General features: G+C 39.8%; 2 protein-coding genes across 6 annotated transcripts; one reads left to right on the forward strand and one right to left on the reverse strand.

Moving 5' to 3' along the window:
• Positions 1–1072: 1072 nt before the first annotated feature.
• LOC116735488 (serine/threonine-protein kinase WNK4-like) lies at positions 1073–15842 on the reverse strand. 5 transcript variants are annotated; one of them, XM_032587417.1, is made up of 25 exons: positions 15676–15842; positions 14688–15138; positions 12211–12371; positions 11341–11561; positions 11105–11262; positions 10942–11030; positions 10426–10645; positions 10114–10350; positions 9215–9392; positions 8984–9141; positions 8375–8448; positions 8165–8297; positions 7232–7348; positions 6997–7152; positions 6596–6650; positions 6349–6459; positions 5346–5911; positions 4691–4736; positions 4492–4610; positions 3897–3945; positions 2982–3372; positions 2755–2825; positions 2620–2679; positions 2417–2544; positions 1073–1678 (listed from the first exon to the last, which is right to left on the reverse strand). In XM_032587417.1, exons 1-25 carry the CDS (start codon positions 15825–15827, stop codon positions 1676–1678), a joined length of 4104 nt encoding a protein of 1367 aa, XP_032443308.1. In that variant the 5' UTR covers positions 15828–15842; the 3' UTR covers positions 1073–1675. The 5 variants fall into 5 exon arrangements, with proteins under 5 accessions (XP_032443308.1, XP_032443306.1, XP_032443307.1 ...); XM_032587415.1 differs by having other exon boundaries at positions 2620–2825; positions 8984–9138; XM_032587416.1 differs by having other exon boundaries at positions 2450–2544; positions 2620–2825.
• Positions 15843–16935: 1093 nt separating this feature from the next.
• LOC116735491 (leucine-rich repeat-containing protein 3-like) lies at positions 16936–21310 on the forward strand. Its single transcript, XM_032587420.1, has 5 exons — positions 16936–17725; positions 18742–18867; positions 19171–19335; positions 19745–19823; positions 19899–21310. The coding sequence occupies exons 1-5, from the start codon at positions 17498–17500 to the stop codon at positions 20117–20119; spliced, it is 819 nt and encodes a 272-aa protein (XP_032443311.1). The 5' UTR covers positions 16936–17497; the 3' UTR covers positions 20120–21310.
• The last annotated feature ends 173 nt before the right edge of the window (positions 21311–21483 follow it).

The raw sequence follows: 21483 nt of genomic DNA on the forward strand, positions 1-21483 counted from the left end.
GCAAGGTGAACGGTTAGCTTGCTAACTAAACAGCAAGCTAAATGTGTTGCTAAGTGTGAAAGTTATGAATGAAAATTAAATAACATGGTGAAAATGAGACTGTAAAATTAACCATATTTTTCTGACAGTCTAAACAGCCCAGCCCAAGTATTTGCACTGGTTCTGGGCCAAATGTAGGTGAACATGATATGATTGATTAACAGAAGTTACATCAACAAAGTGATACCAGAGGCAATCTGGTGACACACCCACAGCAGCATGTTGTCTCAGCAACAAGTTTAACGGTTAAAGATCATCTCAGTGGAGGAGATCCTCCAACATAACCTGCTGCAACGTTGCTGCAGGTTATAATGGAGGAGATCCTCCAACATAACCTGCAGCAACGTTGCTGCATTCAGTTTGTAAAACAGTTGATACTATTAAGGTCTGATACTTTGTTAAATTACAAAACCTTCTGACAAACTGAACCTTATTTAAATATTAAGATATTTTTGCAAAGATCTGAGGTTTCTAACTGATTTAGAGGATGAATTGTTCATTGCTTCATGTTTAAACTCAATACATCTTCAACATTATAATTTGAGTTTTTGTTACTGTACAGCAGATTCTAGAAATTATTTTTCTCTAAAACATTTTAAAAATTAGTTTAAAACTAAATAATCGACTAAATCTGTTCCTTCTTAGAATATTTGTACAGATGATTAGTTAATATTTTCACTCAGATTTGGGTGTAATTTCTCTATAAGCCACTAGATGGCGCTGCACTGATTCAGAACTGATTAATCCGTCAGCACAGGGTTCACCTGATTGGGTGGTTTGCAGCCACGTGTTTAAAATGAGTCAATTCAATTAAAAAAAATCTTTATTTGTCCCAAAGGAAAATTAAATGTTTTTGTAATTCATATCATCCAAGTATCATCAGAGAGTCGTTGTGGATGATGATGCTGTGGGCAGGAAGGATCTCCAGTAGCAGTCAGTCTTGCAGTGAATCTGGAGAAGCCTCTGACTGAAGATTGGTGCTGAATAACAACCTTATGCTAACATGCTAACAAAGAAACTAAACCAGAAGAGAGAAGAGTCAAGCAGTTATTAATTTATCTCTTATCGATCCGCAGGTAAGATTTTACAAAAATATGAGACTCGTCAGGAATATTTTATTAAACCTTCTTAATGTTTCAAACTTTAAAAACCGAAGCAAAAACAACTTCCAGGTTTTATGTTCAGCTTCAGCAGCAATCCATTAAATAAGGCACAGATGAGCTGCTGCTGTAACTTCAACCTGATGAGAAACTGAACCAGCAGCAATAACATATTAACTTATTAACATTTATAAACAAGATTTTGAGAAAAATATGTCGCCATGGTGAAGCTTAGCAATAAAAATAAGAATAAATAAATAAATAAAACAGGTTTAAAGCTGCCTTCATGGCGGGAGCCTTCGTCACACCCAGTTAGCTTCCAGATTTTCCAAATCTCTTACATCATCTGAAACATGAATCCAGATTTTCTTTAACTTTAATATCTTCATGATGCTGAACGTATCAGTCCGGTTCGGACCCTGAAGCATCAGATCTGAAACCATCGGGTTGAATCTGCATGAAGCTCCGTTTCCTCCTGAGGAGCTGAAATGTGTCTGCAGCTCTGATGGTCTGCAGGTTCTTCAGCAGCTCCTCTCTCACTGTAAGACAAAGGTCAGGGGTCAAGTATTGATCCTAAATCAGAAGGTGTTCATGATCTCCATCAACAATAACATTATAGCCAAACAAACTTGGAATCATGTCAGAAAGATCTGCTGAAGGGCTTTAAGTAGGACCTGGACCATCGGCTGCAGTTATTTCAGAGTTTATTTTTAAACTGTTTAAATGTCTTTAAAAAAAACTTCTTTTCATAGCTTTGTTCTGAAATTGGACACATGAGCTGACCAATCAGAGACAAGCTTTAAAACTGAACACTCTTCGTAAACCTTAAACTTTTCTACATTTTGTCCCAGCAGGTTTTCTGCAGGTTTCACAATCTCAAACTTAAGACTTTTTAAGACCATTATAAATGAAATATAAGACCTATCAGGCAAAGATGTACAAAAGAAAATAGCATGTTTTATATTGTATTAGTGCTAATGTTTTTTTAAACAGAATGCACATAGCAACGTATGGGTTAGTAATAGAAGTGAGTCAGTGATGATGGCGAACGTCATCCAGCCAATTTGCAAAATGATAAAAGCTAAAAAGTTACCTAACTAGCAAGAGTTTATAAACATTAGTTAGCGGTAGCCGCAACGCTTCGAGTCGCAGGACAGAACAAAGATACCTGCGCACAACTCAAACATTTGCTTTACAGAAAAGTCCTACAAGAAAAATCAACTACATGGAAAATAGCTGTTACTTGCAGCCCTGAATTTCACAGTAGTGCTGCAGACCTTTGGTTTTGGGAGCTGAGGTTCTCTGCTCACCATGCAGCCGTATCCTGGAGCGAACGTCACACCTTTCAGAGCTTTGTCCTGAGATCCACTGCTGCTGCCGCTCACTGAGTTCTTCCTCATGATGCCTGAACATAAAGCAGACCCGTTTCAGAGAGCCTGAAACCGTTACTCTGTCTGCACAGTGCAGTGAGCTCATCTACCTGAAGGGGGCGGTATGTCCTGTCTCTGCAGGCTGTTTCTGCGAGGCAGGGTGTAGTTTGCTGGTTTGGAGAGACGGCGGTGGCGGTGTTTCAACATGGCCGCCGGAGGGATAATGCTGGGGGGCGGGGCTTTACCTTTCTCTCGATAGAGCTCTTCAATTTCTCGCTTCTGACTCACCTGCAGGCTCTGCACCTCCCCCAGGTGTCTGTGAGGAGGAGAGAGAGGATAGTGCACAGTAAACAAGAATGCATTGTGAGATTTGGTGACACCTGCTGGCCAAAACCAAAACCCTGCTCTTTACATGACAGTAAAGTGTGATGGATTTGTTTTTCCAACTATTTGTGCAGCAAAAGATGATCACCTGTGACGAAGCTCTATTAGCTCCTCCCACATTTCCTCGTCCTCTGATTCATCAGAGCTGTAGGTGGTAGAGCGGCTCCATGATTGGCTGCTCCCTGACCCCTCCCACAGACTGACACTCTGCCTGCGGCTCCCCTTCGTCTTCTGCTCCTGACCAGACAGGCTGTCGTTGTTGCCAGGAGGGGAGATGGTGACTGTGGGGTTGCTGCTCTCTGATTGGCTCGTCTCTGTACTGCTTCCTGTGTGCTCTGGTTGATTTTTATTGGATGGAGTCACGGACCGGGTGGTGGCGGTGGTGTGGTCTTGAGTGGATGGTCCTTGATGACTGACAGAGGGACCTCCTGAAGAGGGCGACACCTGGAAGCGTCCAACTGTGAAACCTGGTTTCTTTACTGTGAAAGAAGAAAAGAAGAGAAGATATCTTTGATTGACTGAGAGATCATTTCATTTTCAGCAAGTTCAGCCCAAAGGCAGAGCAGAAATACAGACAAAACAATAAAACCGTGATTCCAACACAGAAAGGAGCAGTGGAAGAACAGAGGAAGAGAATGTCTCCTTGGTTCTTTCCTTTGGAGGTTTTTTGGGGACATCCGACCTACAAGGAGGAGACCCCAGGTAAAATCCAGAACTCAGTAAAGGAACAATGCATCCCGTCTGGTCTGGGAATGACTTGGGAGACTCCTGAATGAGCTCGGAGAGGCATGTCCCGTTTCCTTTCTGGACCTGTTACCTCCTCAACCCAGTTGGATAAGTGGAGGTCAACAGCGACAGCGATGAAAAGGAAAACTATGGGAGACGTAAAAATACATGATAATAGGAAACATTTTTTCTGTTGCTGGTTCTCTGGGCTTTCTTCTGTTAATGAAAAAATCTTGAGAATTGTCTTTGTTTTACAAATCAGAAAAGTAAATTTTACCTTTCAGGGTCGGAGACATTCTTCCTGACGGAGAAACAGGAGGGGACACCTAAAATAAAGTAAAAAATATCCAGTTTAATCAACATGGTAGGTAAGTGAAGAGGACCAACACAACTCTGCAGTAAGGACATTTGGTCTAAACATTACAACCAGTTAAAAATATGATTTAATTTAACTGATCATAGATAAAGATACGATCATGAGAAACTACAAGGCATTGAGTCACTGCCTTGTCATTGACCTGCTTGCTATTTGTGTTTGTGTATTGTGAAACAACACAGACTGGTGAATTGTAGCTGATGAACTAATGGTTCGCTGAGCACAGGAAGGATTCCCAGAGCTAAACTGATGTGACTTCTCTAACCAATGAGGCATGGAAAGACGGATGTAAGGTTTGTTATCTATAAACAGACATCAATGTGTCGATGAACTGCCACTGTTTGGGTTTAGTGTTTGAAAATTATCACAGTCTCATTGGAGAGAGACAAGAAATACCTGGACTGATCAGGTATTGCTTGGGGTCAATGTGGGTGACACATGTAAATGCACTGGTCATAAAACAGATAAAAAAACATTTGATGTCTGTAGACCTCACCATTTTGCGAGGAGTTGATGGATGAGGAGATGATGTGGAGGAAGAGGTCGATGAGTCTGAGAACTCTTCTCTGTGATTGGGTCTCCTGGTCAGACTTGGAGAAAAGGGTGTACCTGAACCTGTGAACCAGGACGATGAATGTTCAGTGTCTAGGTCTGATCAGCTGTGACTGAAGTCATTAAATCCACCAGGTACTCACCATGAGGGGGTGAGGCTAAGTCAGCTTTACGGACAGAACTGTTGAGCTGTGATGAAGGAATGAGAGGTTAGCACAAAACAGGATGCTTTAGTTCCATATAACAAAACCCAGTAACCCCAAAACTTATCACACCTGATAGTCCATTAGACTGTTTGATTTGGGATCAAAATTTGTTACATTTTCAACTTGTGCATTTCACTGTCAAACAAACCAAACCCTTTGAATAACCTGTTCCCCCTTCACCTGGAACTGCACCAGGAACCACTGAAGGAAATGACACAGTGACATGAGTGGCACTTCCTTCTTCACAAGATGTAAACAACAAAGGAGTACTGGCAAATTTTAGCGTTTGTAGGATTTCTCTTTTGTCATTGGCTATTTCTCCCACTAGCGTTAGACTCTTGTGCTTGTTTTGGTTGTATTTACCCAGAATGCCCTATGCTATAGTACGTTTTCTGCTTTTGGACTGGTCTTCGGTCCACTTGGCCGCACCAGAGTTCACTTCACCCAAACCGAGACCTAGGTTTGCAGGCAGACCCTAGTTCGCTTTTTTGGTCTGCATCAGCATACCACCACACCAGACTTTCAAGGCAAATGAACTGGAGATCAAATAAGGCAGATTAAACAAGGTGCTGTGAATTAGTCTTAGTCTTACCTGAGGTGTTTCTGGGACCCTGTTGGTTCTGGGACCCTGCTCACTGTCCCTACATGAGCCAGTCCGAGGTCTTGGTGGGGAGTATGTTTGTTGTATGGAGAAGGAATTGGAAAATGAACCTTGGTTTTGATGATGGAGACCAGAACCCAAAGATGGAGACCCAGAGGAAGAGAGGGGAGGTTGGGGGTTTGAGAATGGGGGAGATAAAGGCGGAGTGTGGGGATACAAGCCCTGATTGGGGGCCCCAGATTGGGGCAAGAGGGACTGAGCCACACTCATTGCCACAGAGATGACATTAGCCAAGGAAAAGTAAGGTTGGTCTGCGGAGGGCCATTGGGGAGGGTTGGGTGCTGGTGGAGAAGAGGTAGGCGTGAAAAGGGAAGGGTTGCTTTGCACCCGGGGCAGTCGGGAGATGGCGGACATGGTTGGGAAGGAGGCAGTGTAAGTGGAATAGGGGTGAGTCTGGAGTTGATATTGAGCAGCATGTGGGGGATGCGGTTGGGGAGTAGTGTTGGATTCTTGGTGGGGGTAGTGGAGGGAGACCTGGGGGTGCTGATAGGAGGAAGCTGGAGAGAGGAACACAAATGACATTTAGTTTTAAAAAAGGTAAACATCTGGGTAATTCACATGTTACACCAGGTGGTGCTGTGCATCATCTCAATACTGGCCTACATTTAGAAAATATGCAATAGGAAGACATTTAGGTTGGATGCCAACCAAAGTGTTTCAACACTACCACCAAAATTAAAAAGATTATAGCCATATTACGACCATATTTGTCTGTAAATATGTTCTGTCCAGAACTCTTGAAGCACCTTTTACTATCAAATTATTAATCAGTTAATCCAAAAAATAGTCAACAGATCAACCCTACACTGCATTGATGTTAAAATTGCAACAAATAATAAAGCATATAAGTAGATATCCATCACCTCTACCAGCTGGACATTTGGAGAAGATGATGATGTGAAGGTATTATGTAAAACACGACACCATGTCGTACCTGATGGAGTCTGAAACGACTGTGACCTCAGTGGTCTGACGAGGGGTGTGGCCTCTTTGTCGATGCGGAAATCCATAGCTTTCAAAGGTGAGGGGTCACTGTTATCAATATCTGACAGGAAGAGACAACAATCAGCCAGAGAAACGAATCAATGAATGAGTCAAAACTGATGGAGATACATCAGATCAAAGTAGATCTGAGTTTCAAACCATCAGACTGGCTTCACAGTCCAAATGTTGGTACTTACCAGGTAAAGAGGACGAGGACAAAGTCCTGGACAGACCCTTTGTTGCCTCGTTTAACTGTGAAGATTAAAGAACTTGATTAGAGTACCAATCAGAGTATAATTCAATAAAATTACTGAAAGCATGGAGTCTGACTGAGATGATTTTATATTGTAACGCCGTACTTTTTTATGAAAAACTGTACCGGTTTAAACAATTAAAGGATTCAACTGTTTATGCACTGTTCAACCAAAGGAGGGCAGAACTGAGTCAGTTTTAGGCATTATATTGCAGAACTAAACACAAAAATTTACACAGAGACATAAAGACAGAACCCTAAATGACCTATTTGATAAAAGCAAAAAAGAAGTAGATTTTGGGAGTTTATCAGAAGAAAAACCTTTCGGGGAGAAATGAGATGCACCTGTGATTCGGGCAATGCAGATGCAGTCAAGTTGGGCAACCTGCTGGCGCCTGCTGGATGCTGCTGATGCATCATTAACTCCGCCCTCTTTATGATTTCATACATGCGTAGAATAAACCCCTCTCTCTCTGATGGCAGGATGAAGTCTCTGTGCAGCTGGAAGGAAAGAGTTGGTTGATGTTGATGGAGGACAAGCTGGAGGAGAAAGCTCAATGCTGATTGGTTGTCTCCTAACCATCACAGAGGCGATGTCCTCTGGATTGTCTCCATCCAGGTCAAACTTGAAGGTCACCATCTTGTTGTTGTGAGTCTGCAGCTGACACTCCACCACTCGGTCCACCTTGTCCGACACCTAAATGCACCAAACACACACCAGCTGCGTTTGCATCAAGCATAGAATTGCATAAATGGAAACACATCAATTTTTTTAAAACTCATGGTTTTTGTGAGGCAGGTTTTGACCAAATCTAAATTTGTTTATTTCATAAAACTGCAATGGAAACACTTTTTTTTGCATCACATGAGTCATATTACAATCAGTCGGATGTTACTCCTGGCGGAAATGCCAAAGAAGACAACAACAGGAAGTAGTAGGAAGATGATGATTTGTGGGTTTTTTTTAGACTTTAGTTCTTAAATTTCTTAAAACACTTGAAATACGACAAAACTAACTTACAAGTAACATTTCAGCAAGATATAGGAGCTTGTTTTAAGTAATTCCTTAATATTGATTTAAAAAGTTGTAGTCCCACTGGTAGATTATTTCACTTATAAAAAGATATTTTCCTCATATTTTAAGTGAAATAATCTGCCAGTGGAACTAGAACTTTTATCAAGATTAAGAAAAATTTAAGCTCCTATTTCTTCCTGAAAAGTTGCTTGTAAGTTAGTTCTGTCGTATTTCAGGTGTGTTAAGAAATTTGCACTAAAAACTAGACCAAAAATACTTGGTAAGATTTTGTGTTTTTGCAGTGTTGTAACTGTTTACTGGCATGTTTTTTTAATAACTTATCACGGGTCGAAACTTATTCACGTGCAATTTTAATTTCATTTCTTAATTATTGGAAACACAGCAATTGTGAAGTTATGTTTTGACATCAGTGGGACATCGACATTTGTTGCCGTTTGTAACAGAAGCTCAGCTTTCGACTGGGACGGCTCGACTCACCCCGACGATCCTCAGCCGGGCTCTGGCTCTACGCCTGAACTGCTTCGTTGCTTCTCTTTTCGCTGCTTCCTGCTTGCTCCGTTCTGATTGGCCATCGTTGCCGTCACTCATGGATGTTATGTCAGAGGAGTAGCTGTAAGGAGAAAACACAGATTCTAAAATAAAACATATTGAAACGAAGGAGGTTGATTGTTTTCTCCTGTGTGTTACCTGTCGACAGGTGAGCAGAAGCCGCAGCGTGAATCAGTGCGATGTTTCTCTGAACTTTGGGAAACAGCAATGCTCTGCAGAACACAGTTTCAATTAGAGCTGAGACTAACAACTACATTAGTTATCAATTAATCTGTTTAAAAAATTGTTAAAAAACTGTTCAAAATTATTTGATGAAAAAGATCTTTAATAGGAGATTTTTTGTTTTTACACAATTTGTACCAGGTGATTGTAAAGGAGATCTGGGTAGAACATATTTAGTTTTTATTTATATTTTAAATGCAAATCTTCTGTATAGTTGAGCTAAATTACTACTCTGCAAGTTGCAGAGTAACTCAGCAAGTTGCTCTGTTTTAAGTCTGTATACTCCAGTTAACAATTAATCAATTGCTAAAGTATTTTGGTAATTAATTCATCACGATTCATCTGATTAATCACTTCAGCTCTCTTCAAATTTTAGAGATTGAAGGATTTTATAAACCTATTTAAATTCATCCCTGTGAATTTTTTTTTTTTTTGCTTTCTGTTGTTTGTAGCTGGACTGAAGCAAATGAAGTAAATTTGATCTGTTTTTCTCAAATACAATACTACGACTTCCTTCCTGCTGACCTTCGGGAAGCGCAACACCGGGAAGGGCGGAGCTTTGGAATGTTTCCGTCTCAAAGGGGGCGGAGTCCCTGGATTGGGGGCGGAGCTTAACGAAGGAGGAGGAGCCTCTGGAGTCACAGGAGGGGTGTTGAAGAATATTCCTGTCTCACAGTCAGCTGCCATAAGAAGAAGCAGTTATTAACTTGAACAGCAGCTATAATAACTATTCAACACGTAATTAAATACACTGACAGGCAGCTGAGGAGTGAGACGCCTGTCTGGTTGTCTTGTCTTGGTCCTCGTCTCCATCTTCTTCCGTTTTGCTGGACAAGACGCTGATCCCAGAATCTGCCGGGCTGCTGCTGGCCAACCACATCCCTGTTGGGCTGGGTGCCGTGGGCGGGGCTTGTATGTCAGCAGGAACATCATTCTGTGAGTTTATTGGACGAGAGTTAAGGCTCCCACATTCCCAGGTTTATTTCACTCTGTGGATGTTCAGCAAACTTTCATTTTTAGGTACTTGTTCTCGGCGTCGCAGAGTAAACTGCTGAGCACAAAACAGTGTTAAGATCAAACTGTTTTACATGCGAAAGAGCTGAAAAGGTTGTGAGTTGGCGCCATCTGGTGGATATAATTAATTTTTAACAACGTCTTATGAAAGACGGAGCATTTTATTAGTGAGGGAATATAAGGACTTTCAGAGAACATTTTCCTTTGTAACAAGGTACTCACAAAATATTTTAAAAATGTCTTTACATATGTGTGATGTTGATTGGGGGTAATTTTGGTGGATGGAAGTGCGGATATGCGGTGCACAGTAAAGTAGCTAAGTTACTTATCAAACAATAAATTGCTAATCAGCACTTGGACTATTTGGTCAAGGTAAATGTGGGTGAATTTGAGGGAAATAAAGAAATTTGTTTTGAGAAATACAGGAAATCGGAATTCTTGATTATGCAATCGAAAGCATCTGGGGACAGTATGGGTGGAGTCTGCGTGGCTCACTGAAAAGTACGGCCGAGTATGTGGGAGCCTTTAGGCTCCTTCAAAACAAAATATGATAATGAACAAATTCAATAAATTTAGAAAATAAAAAGATTTTCATTTGTAAATAAAATCTTAAAACATTTAATTTGTTGCTTCAGACTCACCTGATTAGCCATTCTTCCAGAAGCAGTCAGAACCGATGCAGGCTTCTGATTGGACAGTTTGGACTGATCGGAGGCGGGCTCAGTGGCCTTCCTGCTGACAACCGCTTTAAGGTTGTTCAGAGCTTCCTCCAGCAGGCGGCGCTTTTTGTCCCGCTGCTGCTTGATGGCAGTCACTCGGTTCCTGATCGCCTTGGCGATCACCTTGTAGTCGGCCTTACACACAAATCCCAGGATCACCTGAGAGACAAAGACGACAGGTGAGTCCAGCCGGCAGGTGATTATTCTTTGGTGATGTTGTGGCGATGAGGCTACCATCTCCTGGGCGACCTCTTCAGGGACGTCTTTGTACAGCTCAAAAAGGAACTCAATGGCATTGTTGTCTTTGTATTTGCCCAGAAGCTTCTTCTTGTCTTCCACCCTGAGCCAGAGCTTCAGCGCCGCCTTTGCACCATCATCTTCCTCAGCAAGCTCCACATAGTAACCCGTCTTTTCCTGCAAGAACCGGTGCTCCAGCAGATCCTGAACCGTGAACCTACCGAAGAAATCAACCGTCAATAAGTCGTTCACTGTCCAACATTGACAAGAGATATGAGAACTATTTAGACACAGTTATATTTAAAAGCTTCTAGCTTAAAAAATATTCATTAGGAAGCTCTAAAACAAAGATACAAGAAGAATACAGCTCTATGTTTTTAAAGGTGCATTCACACTAACCCTCTTTAATTTGCTTTAATCGAACTCTAGTTTCTTTATCTACAAAGTCTGGTTCGTTTGGGGAGGTGTGAATGTTTAATCGAACACACCAGGCACTGAGTTTTCCCGACTCACCTCTCACTGCTGTTGGTTCGGATGCAGCCCTCGATTATCTCTTTCAGCTCCTGGTTTTGTACTTTAGAAAAATTATCCGGCTTGATTCCCTGGAGGACAGACGGCGGGTCAAACACGGAAACGCAACAGGAAGTGCGCAGGTGTGAGGTGAACGTGGCCTTACGTTGGTGACTTTGCGGTAGATCTGGGCTGCGTTTTGACACTCGGAGTACGGATACTCTGAAGTTGCCATCTCCAGCATGCACATACCGAAGGCGTAAATGTCCACGGCCTCGTCATACTTCTCCTCATACATCTCGGGAGCCATAAACTCAGGAGTTCCTGAACGCACCACGAGTCACAGTGTGAGACACTCAAACAGAACCCTTCCTCCCGACTTCCTGAGTAGATGCTTCTTACCGATGACGCTCTTGGCGAACGAGGCCTTCTTGAGCGTCGCAAGGCCCAAGTCCCCGATCTTGACCGAGGCGGTGGGTCCATTGATGAAGACATTGTCGCATTTAAGGTCTCGGTGGAGAATGGGTGGCGAGCGCGAGTGCAGGAAGTGGAGACCTTTCAGGATTTGCAGGCTCCATCTCTGCAGCAGCTTGAGCTTCATCGGGCGGAACCGGCGCACGTACCTGGATGGGTTCAAAGGAAAACACACGACCAGGAGGGTCATGTTCAGGATACGCTGTGGTGCTAGATAGTGTTGGGGAGTGACAAAGTGGCAAAACGCTCTCACAGACACGTGGAGGTTCTGTAAGAATTGTGTGAATATGGAACTTGTGTAAAATGTAAAGTTGGTCCAAATAAATCAGACAGAAACAGAGTCCAGAGTGATGATTTGTTTTTGTTTGCTGCTTTTTAACATAATTGCTGCCCAACGTGGGGCGTATTTATTCTCAGATCTGGCTATGTCTGTGTGTGTAGAGTTCTGCACCAGTCCAGTCTGTGGTTTGGTTGGCTTGCTTCAAACTGGACTCCTATGAGACTGTCCAGAAATTATCCACAGCTGGAACATTTCAGCTATTATTTCCTCATCTTTCCAAACTCCTTCCTGACTTCCCAAGTCAGATTGACCATTTGAGTTTCTCTCAATCAGAACATGTGAAAATGTCTTGTTATGAATAAAATAACCTGGTAGAACTATCAATATGAACTTATCTTGCTGAAAAGTTACTTGTAAGTTAGTTTTGTCTTATTTTGTCAAAATACTTGGCCAGATTTTATGTTTTTGATTTGATGTTTGTATGAGAGATAAAGGTTTTTGTGGGCCGTTTTCCTCACGTTTTGAGCGTCCCAGACGTCATGAGCTCCGTCACCAGGATGATGCACTTGGCGGACTTCCAGGAGTCGTAGAACCTCACGATGTTGGGATGCTGCAGGACTTTGAGCATCTCCACCTCCTCGCTGAAGCGCTGGCGCTCGGATCTGCTCAGACTGTGAGTCTGTGGAGCGTGAACACATGAACAGCGTCAGCCGTTCACCTTGTGAGAGAGAAACCGCCCTGGAGGACGCTGAGCCCTCACAGAGCCGCTGATAACGAGCTGCTGACATGGCAACACAAACGCCTCGCTTTGCTGCCAAACTCGGTTTTCTGTTTGTTTATTTATGATCCGGCGCTTCCTGTGTCTCTGAGTTCTGACTTCAGGCGTCACAAGGTTGGTGACTGGATCACAGCAGCAACCAGAACCGGCAAAATGAAATAAGGTAAAAAATAAATACATTTTAATACTTTAATTTAATTTAATACATTTTATATTTATTTAATTAAATTAATACATACATTTAAATAAAACTGAATGAAATTTAACTGGATAATTTAATATCAATTAAATTATATAAATATATCAAAAGATACATTTGAAATGAAAGCAAATGTAATAAAACTATTTAATAAATAAAATTATATAAATACATAAATAAATACAAGAATTTAAATGATCAAATTAAATAAAAAATAATTTTAAAAATTTATAAATAATTAAATAAATATATATCAGAAATTAAATTAAATGTAATAAACTTATTTAGTCAATTAAACTTAAATATAAAAACAATTATTTAAATTTGATGTTTAATTAAATATACACATTGAAACATAAAATGTAATGAATCTGTTATTTATTAAATTAAATTATAACAATACATTAATACATTTGGTGTTAATATTACATATAATATGATATTTATTAAATTTATTGAATAGAGCAAAAAAACAACTACAAATGTTTAAAAATATATTTAAATGTAAAATTTAAAACCTAAATTTGTTGTATCGATCTTCTTGCTTTGTTTTTAGATTTTCATGAGTTTTTTATTTCTCTCTAATTTTATTTTATGCTGCTTATTAAAACAACCTGTGGATTTAAAGAGGAAAAAATCCTTCAGTGGGAGAAAAATCACATGAAAAAACACAAAACACAGAAAATAGCAACATGTCAGGCGTGTTTCTGCACCAAACAAACAGACTGGATGGCAACGTGTCGGTGTGTGTGTGTGTGTGTGTGTGTGTGTGTGTGTGTGTGTGTGTGTGTGTGTGTTTGTGTGCGTGTGTGTGTGTAGGCGTGTGCGTGTGTGTGTGTGTGTGTGTGTTATCACCAGCATCCAGCCGCCATGCGCTCGTTCAGATACTGTGTATGTTTCAACAAACTGCTGACTCATGCTTCATCACGCAAACACGTATGTGCGTGTATCTGCAGCCTGCTGCTGAGCGGAGCTGAAGGCGAGCAAACCGACCCAGAAACATGTTTTACCCGCATTTTTCTGGATGTTTTAAACGTCGTGAAGGGGAAAAACTCTGGAATCCAGCTGGGTTTGATGGGACAACGTGTAACGGTTCACATCAAAAAATGTGAATATCGTGTAAAAGTAATTTTAGAAAGTGAAGATAATGTAGAATCACCACACAGAGAGATGCATCTACAGCCTTTGTTTCTTGATTTTTGATGATCAGAGCTTATACATAATGAAAAAATTAGAAAATTGGAAAACTGAAAAAGATCACGGTGTCACCTTCTAATCAGCTAATTAACTCAAAACGCCTGCAAAGGTTTCCTCAGCCTTAAAACAATTTCACAAGGAGGAGAAGCCACAAAAAGTTATTGCTAAAGAAGCTGGATGTTCACAAAGTTCTGTAACCAAGCATGTTAGCAGAAAATTGAGTGGAAGGAAGAAATATGATTGCACTATTTTTGCTTTGGTTTAGGTTGTGCCGTCTTCTGAATGTCGGCCAGATTACATTAATAAAAGAAGTGGATGCGAAGTTAATCAGTTTAACTCATTTTAATGTAATAAACCATTAACTGACAATTAATAGTAAATTGGTTAATGGGTTGCATCGCTGTGTGGTTCTGATCCATCAATCCATATTGACCCTTATAGTTCTGATAAACTACATTCACCCGGATCAGAGAACCAGCGAATACGGCTTATTACGGCCGTAGAAGATAGAAAAACAAGGAGGAGGAAATTTCTTCCAAATGTCCAGAAATTTTGAAATTAGTCTCAGAAGATTTCTAGAAGGAAAAAGTTTGAAGAAGTTGAAGGCTTTTGACTTTTGAAACTCAAATCTCCAAGTTTTTACAGAAAAGTTTTGAAATTGATCTCAAAATCTCAGAGATTTTGTCTTGCAAAGTTTCAGCTTTTTGAACTCAAAAATTTCTGATTTCTGATACAAATTTCAGATTTTTTTTGGCAGAATTTTTTCTATATACCAGTCGCCATGGTAACCGGACTCCCTGACCCCGTGACCCGGTGGTTACCTGCAGCTCGCACCAGGCCACCTCCACCGTCTTCTCCGTGTCCAGGCCTTTGTAAACCGTCTTGAAGGAACCTCTTCCGATCTCGATGTTGAATTTCAGGAATCGCCCGTTGGGAGACGAACCCACCGCCACCGTCTCCGCCTCGTCGCGCGCCTCCTGCTTCTGCCGTTGCCATGGCAACTCCTCCCTGGTGGAGTCGGACAGCGTGACGCCGGACTCCTCGGCCGAGTCCCAGCCGATGCTCAGCCCTTCGGCGGTTTTATCCCCGGCGTCTGATTGGCTGGTCGGGTCGTCCTCCGACGCTTTGACCGGAAGGTTCCAACCTTCCTCCTCCTCTTCATCTTCATCTTCCTCGGTTCTCTTCTTCGCATCGATCTCAGGTGTCGACGTCATCGTGGCTGATTTCAGGTGCGATTGTGACGTCACAAAAGGTGGGCGGAGCTTCAAGAACCTATAAATAAAGACAGCCATGCTAATTTTTCACAATTAAATCATAATGTGTTGGTTCATTTTTCCCATAAACATGTTAAACAAGTTTTATTACATCAAATAAATGTTTATATTTAAATGTTAATATTAATATTTAAATTTATATTATTTTCACTTTTCAAACTGTTAATGATTAAACTGAAGACAAAGAAAATCAAATAACCATTTATAGCTGTTTTAATCCCAGATTAAGGACAGTCTAGATTAAAAAAAGAAAAAGATTATACATTTAGCCAAAAAAAAACTAATTAAGTTGGTATTTTTGAGATACAAAAGCCAGAAATGTTCGACTTTTAGAAATATTTCCCCTACTTATGAGTGAAACATTAAATATAATTTAACTTGAAACACTTTTTTTGCCCAAACATTAAACTCTGAGTTTGTTCCTCCAACTGGCGCAGATCCAGATTCTGATTATTTCTGGACTTCTAGATTTCTGAAGAATCGCTGCTTATTATGAGTTGGATGTAAATAATCTAAATGTTTCTGTTGTACTCACTGTGTTTGTCCGCTTTGATCAGCTTTGGACCGGAACCGGTAAATCCAGCGCACCTGGCGGACCTTTAAAGTTCTGGCTGAGGTTCGGTTCCTATCTGAGTCCAGGTCCTCCTCCTCCTGTTCTTCTGCTTCTGTGATGTCATAGCCTGACATCCGCGCGCTATCAGCTCAGAGCAGACTGCGCGAGCGGGAAGGAAGCCCCGCCCACCGGACACCTGTCTGGAAAAAAAAACAAAAAAACAAAAAACGGGTCACGTGACTTATCAGAAACGGATCAATCATTAATCTGCTGTTTATTTATTTATGTTTTTGTTTTGGTCAGAAACCTGTTTCTGTATTTTTTTTGTGTCACATCTGAATTTTAGTGAAAATTATTATTTTCTTTTTCCTGTAAAAATCCTGCATTTACTACACAGAAACCTTTACACAACATTTCTTAGAAATAAATAAATACTTCGTTTTAAGTATTTGTTATCTGATATTTATTTTACATTTTTATCTTGGTCACAAGTTTGTTTTTATATTTTTTGTGTCAATATTATTTTTTTCCTGTAAAAGTATTAAATACGTAAAAATGTAACTTTGACAACGCATTACTGCTACTGTGTGGGATTTTAAGAGTCTTTTACCTGATATACTAATAAAGGGTGTTGTGAGTTTTATTTATTTTATGTATTTTCTTTATTTACTTTTCCAGTTATTTTTTCAGCCGCTTTTTATTCTAATGCAAAATATAATCAGTATCATTTTTAAATTAAATTTGTTATCAATGTTAACATTTACAGATTTGCGCCACCCAAATAAAAATCAGTAACTGAAAGATTCTTTAACCAATCCAACTCCTGCTTCAGCCAAAACCTTTAAAGGAAAAATAAACAATGACGTCATCTGCAAAGCTAAATATTTGTATTTATTAAGGTAAAATTTATTTCCGCAAAAGAAAAAGAAAAAAACGAACATAACTTATATTGTTTCTGTATTTATTGTTTCATCTGATATTCTGGTTCGTGCTGTAATGTTGCCCTCTGACCGCCAGAGGGCAACATTACCTTAACTCCGCAGCTTCCGTCATTTAATTAAAGTTTTGATATTTTATTTAAATAATTTTCTACTGTAAGTGGTGCATTTTATCATGTTTGAAGAATTCCGTGTATGAATTTATTTATTTATTTATTTGTTTATTTATTTATTTATTTATTTATTTATTTATTTATTTATTTATTTATTTATTTATTTATTTATTTGTGTGTCAAATCTCCGTCTGCTGCTGCTGTACTCACTCAGCTCCGTCCTCCGATGTAACGGCTGTGAGTATGAACAATCTCTCTCTTTTGTTTGTCTATTTGTTTGTTTTCGTTTTTTACTTAAAATGTTTATTGTTTAAAATGCTTTAAGACATTAGCGAATGTGTTTGTTTTATCTAAAAACTTAATGAATTATGTCCAACCTTTAATATAGTTCATGATCTGTTTTTCCTGTCAATTTTCATAATAAGCATAATAAGAAACAACCTGATAAGATGAAAGAAACCCAGTTTAAAGTGTTTTGTGTATAAAATCAGGCAAAAAACAGGCAAATTGTGCTTTAAATGAAGATATCTACTTTATGTTCATATTTTCTTTTCTTCCTTGAAGCAGTAAACCTTTGACCTTTAATCCCAGCAGGAGGATTAAGCAGATTTTCTCATCATTAATCCGTTTCTCATCTCCATCTTTCCACCTTTATCCCTTTGTCCTGTCGTTCTTCCTCCTCTTCTTCTCTGTTTAATTTCCTGTCTTGTTGCTGTGACGTCATACGCAACAGGCAGACGTAATCAGTGATAAATGATAATCGATTCTGTGGCTCGGGGAAGTCAAAGAATCGCGTCATTTTACGTCATGTCCCGCTGTCTGACGCTCCTTATCCTCCTCCTTTTGAGCCATTCATCATCCCTCCAGGGGGTGGCGCTGTGGCGCCGGGGGAACCGAGTGTCTTCCATCAATGCCTGCCAGCAGAAGGAGGCGCCGGACGGAGGACTGATGGTTCGCTGCAGCGGACTCCGACTGACCCAGGTCCGTCTGCTGGTTCCAGTTTAACCAGTAGATTCTGTGGTTGAGTTTTTGAGATGTCAGATTGATCAAACTGATCTTTTATTATTGTGATGACAATAAAAAAATTTAATAAAACAGTTTTTTAGGTAACTATATGATGTCTAATGCAACAAACACAAATATTGTTCTTGAAAAAACATTCCGATTTGAAACTTACTTACTTAAAAACTGTGATTTATTTAGCTGAACTGCACAGTAACTGCATTTAATCATATTTTCACATTTGGTATTTATTCAGAGTTGGGAACAATAACTACATTTACTCAGTCACATTTACTTGAGTATCTTTTTGGTAAAAATGTACTTTTAGACATATTTTTACTACGCTGGAGTATATATTTTATATATTTTTTATATTAAAAGAAATTGATTTGGAAAGATTTTTCTTTTGGCTGATTTAGTATATATATTAACCAAAATACTTTAACCAAATACTTTTTTACTTTTATTGAGTAATTTTTTAGGAGGCTACTTTTTACTTTTACTCGACTAAAAATATGTTGAAGCAGTAAAATGTTTTGGCTGCTCTGCCCACCTCTGTATTTATTAAGGCTCCAATGGAACAAACAGTGGAGAAAATAGAAAAAATAACATTTCCAATAAAACTGTCTGTTTTGATTTTTAATTTACTATTAATAACAGAAATTTGTCATAACAATAATAAATAAAATTTCTTATGAAATTTTTTATAATAACTGATAACCGATACGATAAGTGGGATTTTCAAGTAATCACGCTTTGCACAATCCAACTTAATTTAATCATATTTTTGAATTTAATTATATTTATTGTGGAAGAAACAGTGGAGAAAATAATAAAACATAACATCACACTGGCAGTTTTGATTCTTTATTTACCACCAATAACTGAAATTTGTGTTGACAACAATAAATCATGATTTTTATTGTGATAATAGATTTTTTTTAGAATAAATGATAAACGATATGATAAACGCTCAGGTGTGTTTGTCTTCCCAGATTCCTGCCGGTCTGTCCAACCACACAACCCGCCTGTTTCTGAATAAGAACCGGCTCAGCTCTCTGCCGCCGTTCTGCTTCTCGGACCTTTTCCTGCTGGATGAACTCGACCTCTCCCACAACCAGGTCCGGCCAAAATGAGCTTTTTCTCTCCAATCAAAAACATAAAACTAATATTATTGTCAATTCTTTCTCTTTTATCCACACAACAATAAATTAGTGAAATAACATTGTGATGAAACCTGCATTAGTATGACATTAGCCTTATTTAAAAATTTTTTTACAGTTATTTAACTTCTATTGGCCTTTTGTTGATCTATAAAATGTTTATAAAATAAGAATTTTCTTTTAAAGACTTTGTTGTGTTTAGCCAAGTATCATGGATAGGTGTAAAACCCAGAGACACCCACTTCCTGTTTCCTGTCGCAGCTCTCCTCTCTTGAACCCGGGTGTTTCTCCGGCCTGGCGTCGTCTCTCCGGTTCCTGGACCTCTCCTCCAACCGGCTCACCACGTTGGACCCGGCAGTTCTGGGTGGACTGCAGGTCCAAGCCAACCTGAGCCAGAACCCGTGGCACTGTGACTGCAGCATGCAGGTGGGCCTCAGGGCGGTGTTGGTACCAGACACACTGCAAAAACACAAAACCTTACCAAGTATTTCCGGTCCAGTTTCTGAGTTCACTTGAAATAAAACTAAACTAAGTTGCAAGTAACTTTTCAGCAAGAAATATGAGCTTATTTTAAGTCAATAATTCCTTAAATACTTATAACATGGGTAAAATAGCTTGTTAAAAGTGAATTAATCTGCCAATGGAATAAATACTTTAAAAAAAATCAAAAGTAAAAAATTATTGACTTAAAATAAGTTCTTATATTAGCTGAAAAGTTACTTGGAAGTTATTTTTGTCTTATTTCAAGTGTACTGAGACATTTACCAAAAATACTTGTTAAGTTTTATTGTTTCTGCAGTGAGGGACAGGTTGATGACTTCCTGTCTCCGTCCAGGTGTCCATAGCTCAGCTGGACATGGACAATTCCTCTCTGGAGAAAGTCATCTGTCAGACATCAGACCTTCCGAACCTCGGTACGTTGAGTCTGCCTGGTTCCTCATGTTCAAAACCTCAGAACCTGCTTCTGGTTGTAACCGTGTGTGTTTCAGGAGCTACTGGGCTTCCACTGGTCTTACTGGTGCAGGACTGGGATCTGTGTCAGTCCGTGAGGAGAACCACCGACTTCCTGACGTTGATCACTATGTTCCTCTGGTTCATCATGCTCCTTTCCTACCTGATCCACTACATCCGTCATAATAAGGTGGTAGCCCGACGACACATGGAGTACCTGAAGTTCCTGGAGAGCCGGGACCCGTTCAGACCCCGATGACCCCGGATGACCCCAAGAACGCTCAGCAAACCACCTCAAAGGAAACTAAAGCTGCAGTTTGTAACTTTCAATAGAATATTTGTTAAAACTGTCACCATGACTTGACTGTTTGTTATGAGGCAGATAATTTGTGAAAAGACCCATGTCTATTGACTTCGGAAGAAATGAACCGCTCCCGTCCAAAAACAACCAATCAGAGCGAAGAGGAGGGTCTTAGCGCTGTCAATCAGCCTCATGTGCTTACAGAGAAGAAAAAACTTACTGCTACAAGAAAACCGTTTATTCGTTGTCATGTGTGGCCATGCTAACTAGCTTTAGTATTCACGCTAGCAGAGAGCAAAGGGGAAAAGTTGAGAGGTGATTGACATCACTAAGACCCGCCTCCTGGCTCTGATTGGTTGCTTCTAGTTAGCACTAGGAGAAGCGAGAAGAGCTCTAATTTTTTCACAGATTATCTCTCATATACAGTCACAACTTAACGACAGTTTCAACAAATATGTAAAAAAAGATTTATAAAAGTTACATACTGCAGCTTGAAGCCTGATTCAAAATGATTGTTTCTGATCCAAAAGCTACGTTCACACAGCAGGCAAATGCTATATCCGCATTTTTCACGACTGTCTGAACGGTTTAATTCTGATCTTTTCACAGAAAAAACTATCAGACATCAGATGCGTTCCACTTTCAGCAGTTTTCCGTTCACACAGAAGTTTGATTGCGATCTCATTTAATTAGTAGCGTGAACGACCACGCAAAAAAAAAAAAAGGATTTTAGGAAAAATAAAATAATTGAAAATGAGCATCAAGACCCGCTGTGGGAATGTAGCCAAGTACAATCAAGCCATGACTCCTGCAGAACCTTTCAGAACCATAAAACTACGGGTCAAAGGTCAAAGGTCAAAGACTTACCAGTAGTTAATCCCTAGAAGTTCTGATTATTGGATGTTTTTAAAGAACTCCCACAGAACCAGATGGACTTTTCCAAGGATGTTAATGACGATGACAACAAACCTACAACTGTGAAAGTTTTTCCTTGCACACATCATCCTTTCAGAGCTCAACCTGTGAACTGTATACGTGCTGTTTCCATGGTAACTGCCTCCCACCTCAGGGTTCACAGCCTCCTGACTCTGTCTGCAGCTGTTCACCTAATTTATGTGCTAAAAATGTCAAATAAATCCTGTGAAGTCAGTGCAGGTTGGGTTCTTTGTGTCTATGTTCAAATGATTTGAAAGGATTTCAAAGTTTAATCATCCAGAATGAGTGTTTGTGTTGTACAAATGACTAAAACTGGTAAATACGAGTGAAACGGATCAGTTCAGAGTTACAGAAACCAGACCATAGGCTGCTGAAAGCATTGTTTT

This window comes from Xiphophorus hellerii, chromosome 16 (assembly GCF_003331165.1).
Source record: "Xiphophorus hellerii strain 12219 chromosome 16, Xiphophorus_hellerii-4.1, whole genome shotgun sequence".
NCBI classification, from domain to species: domain Eukaryota; kingdom Metazoa; phylum Chordata; class Actinopteri; order Cyprinodontiformes; family Poeciliidae; genus Xiphophorus; species Xiphophorus hellerii.

Coding starts and splice junctions, on each gene's coding strand:
- LOC116735491 (XM_032587420.1), top strand. CDS start 17,498: ATGATAATCGATTCTGTGGCTCGGGGAAGTCAAAGAATCGCGTCATTT. Junction 17,726..18,741: donor GCGGACTCCGACTGACCCAG/GTCCGTCTGCTG, acceptor TTGTCTTCCCAG/ATTCCTGCCGGTCTGTCCAA. Junction 19,336..19,744: donor ACTGTGACTGCAGCATGCAG/GTGGGCCTCAGG, acceptor GTCTCCGTCCAG/GTGTCCATAGCTCAGCTGGA.
- LOC116735488 (XM_032587414.1), bottom strand. CDS start 15,827: ATGTCAGGCTATGACATCACAGAAGCAGAAGAACAGGAGGAGGAGGAC. Junction 6,651..6,996: donor CTGCATTGCCCGAATCACAG/GTGCATCTCATT, acceptor TAATCTTCACAG/TTAAACGAGGCAACAAAGGG. Junction 3,373..3,896: donor AATGTCTCCGACCCTGAAAG/GTAAAATTTACT, acceptor CTTCTTTCACAG/TAAAGAAACCAGGTTTCACA.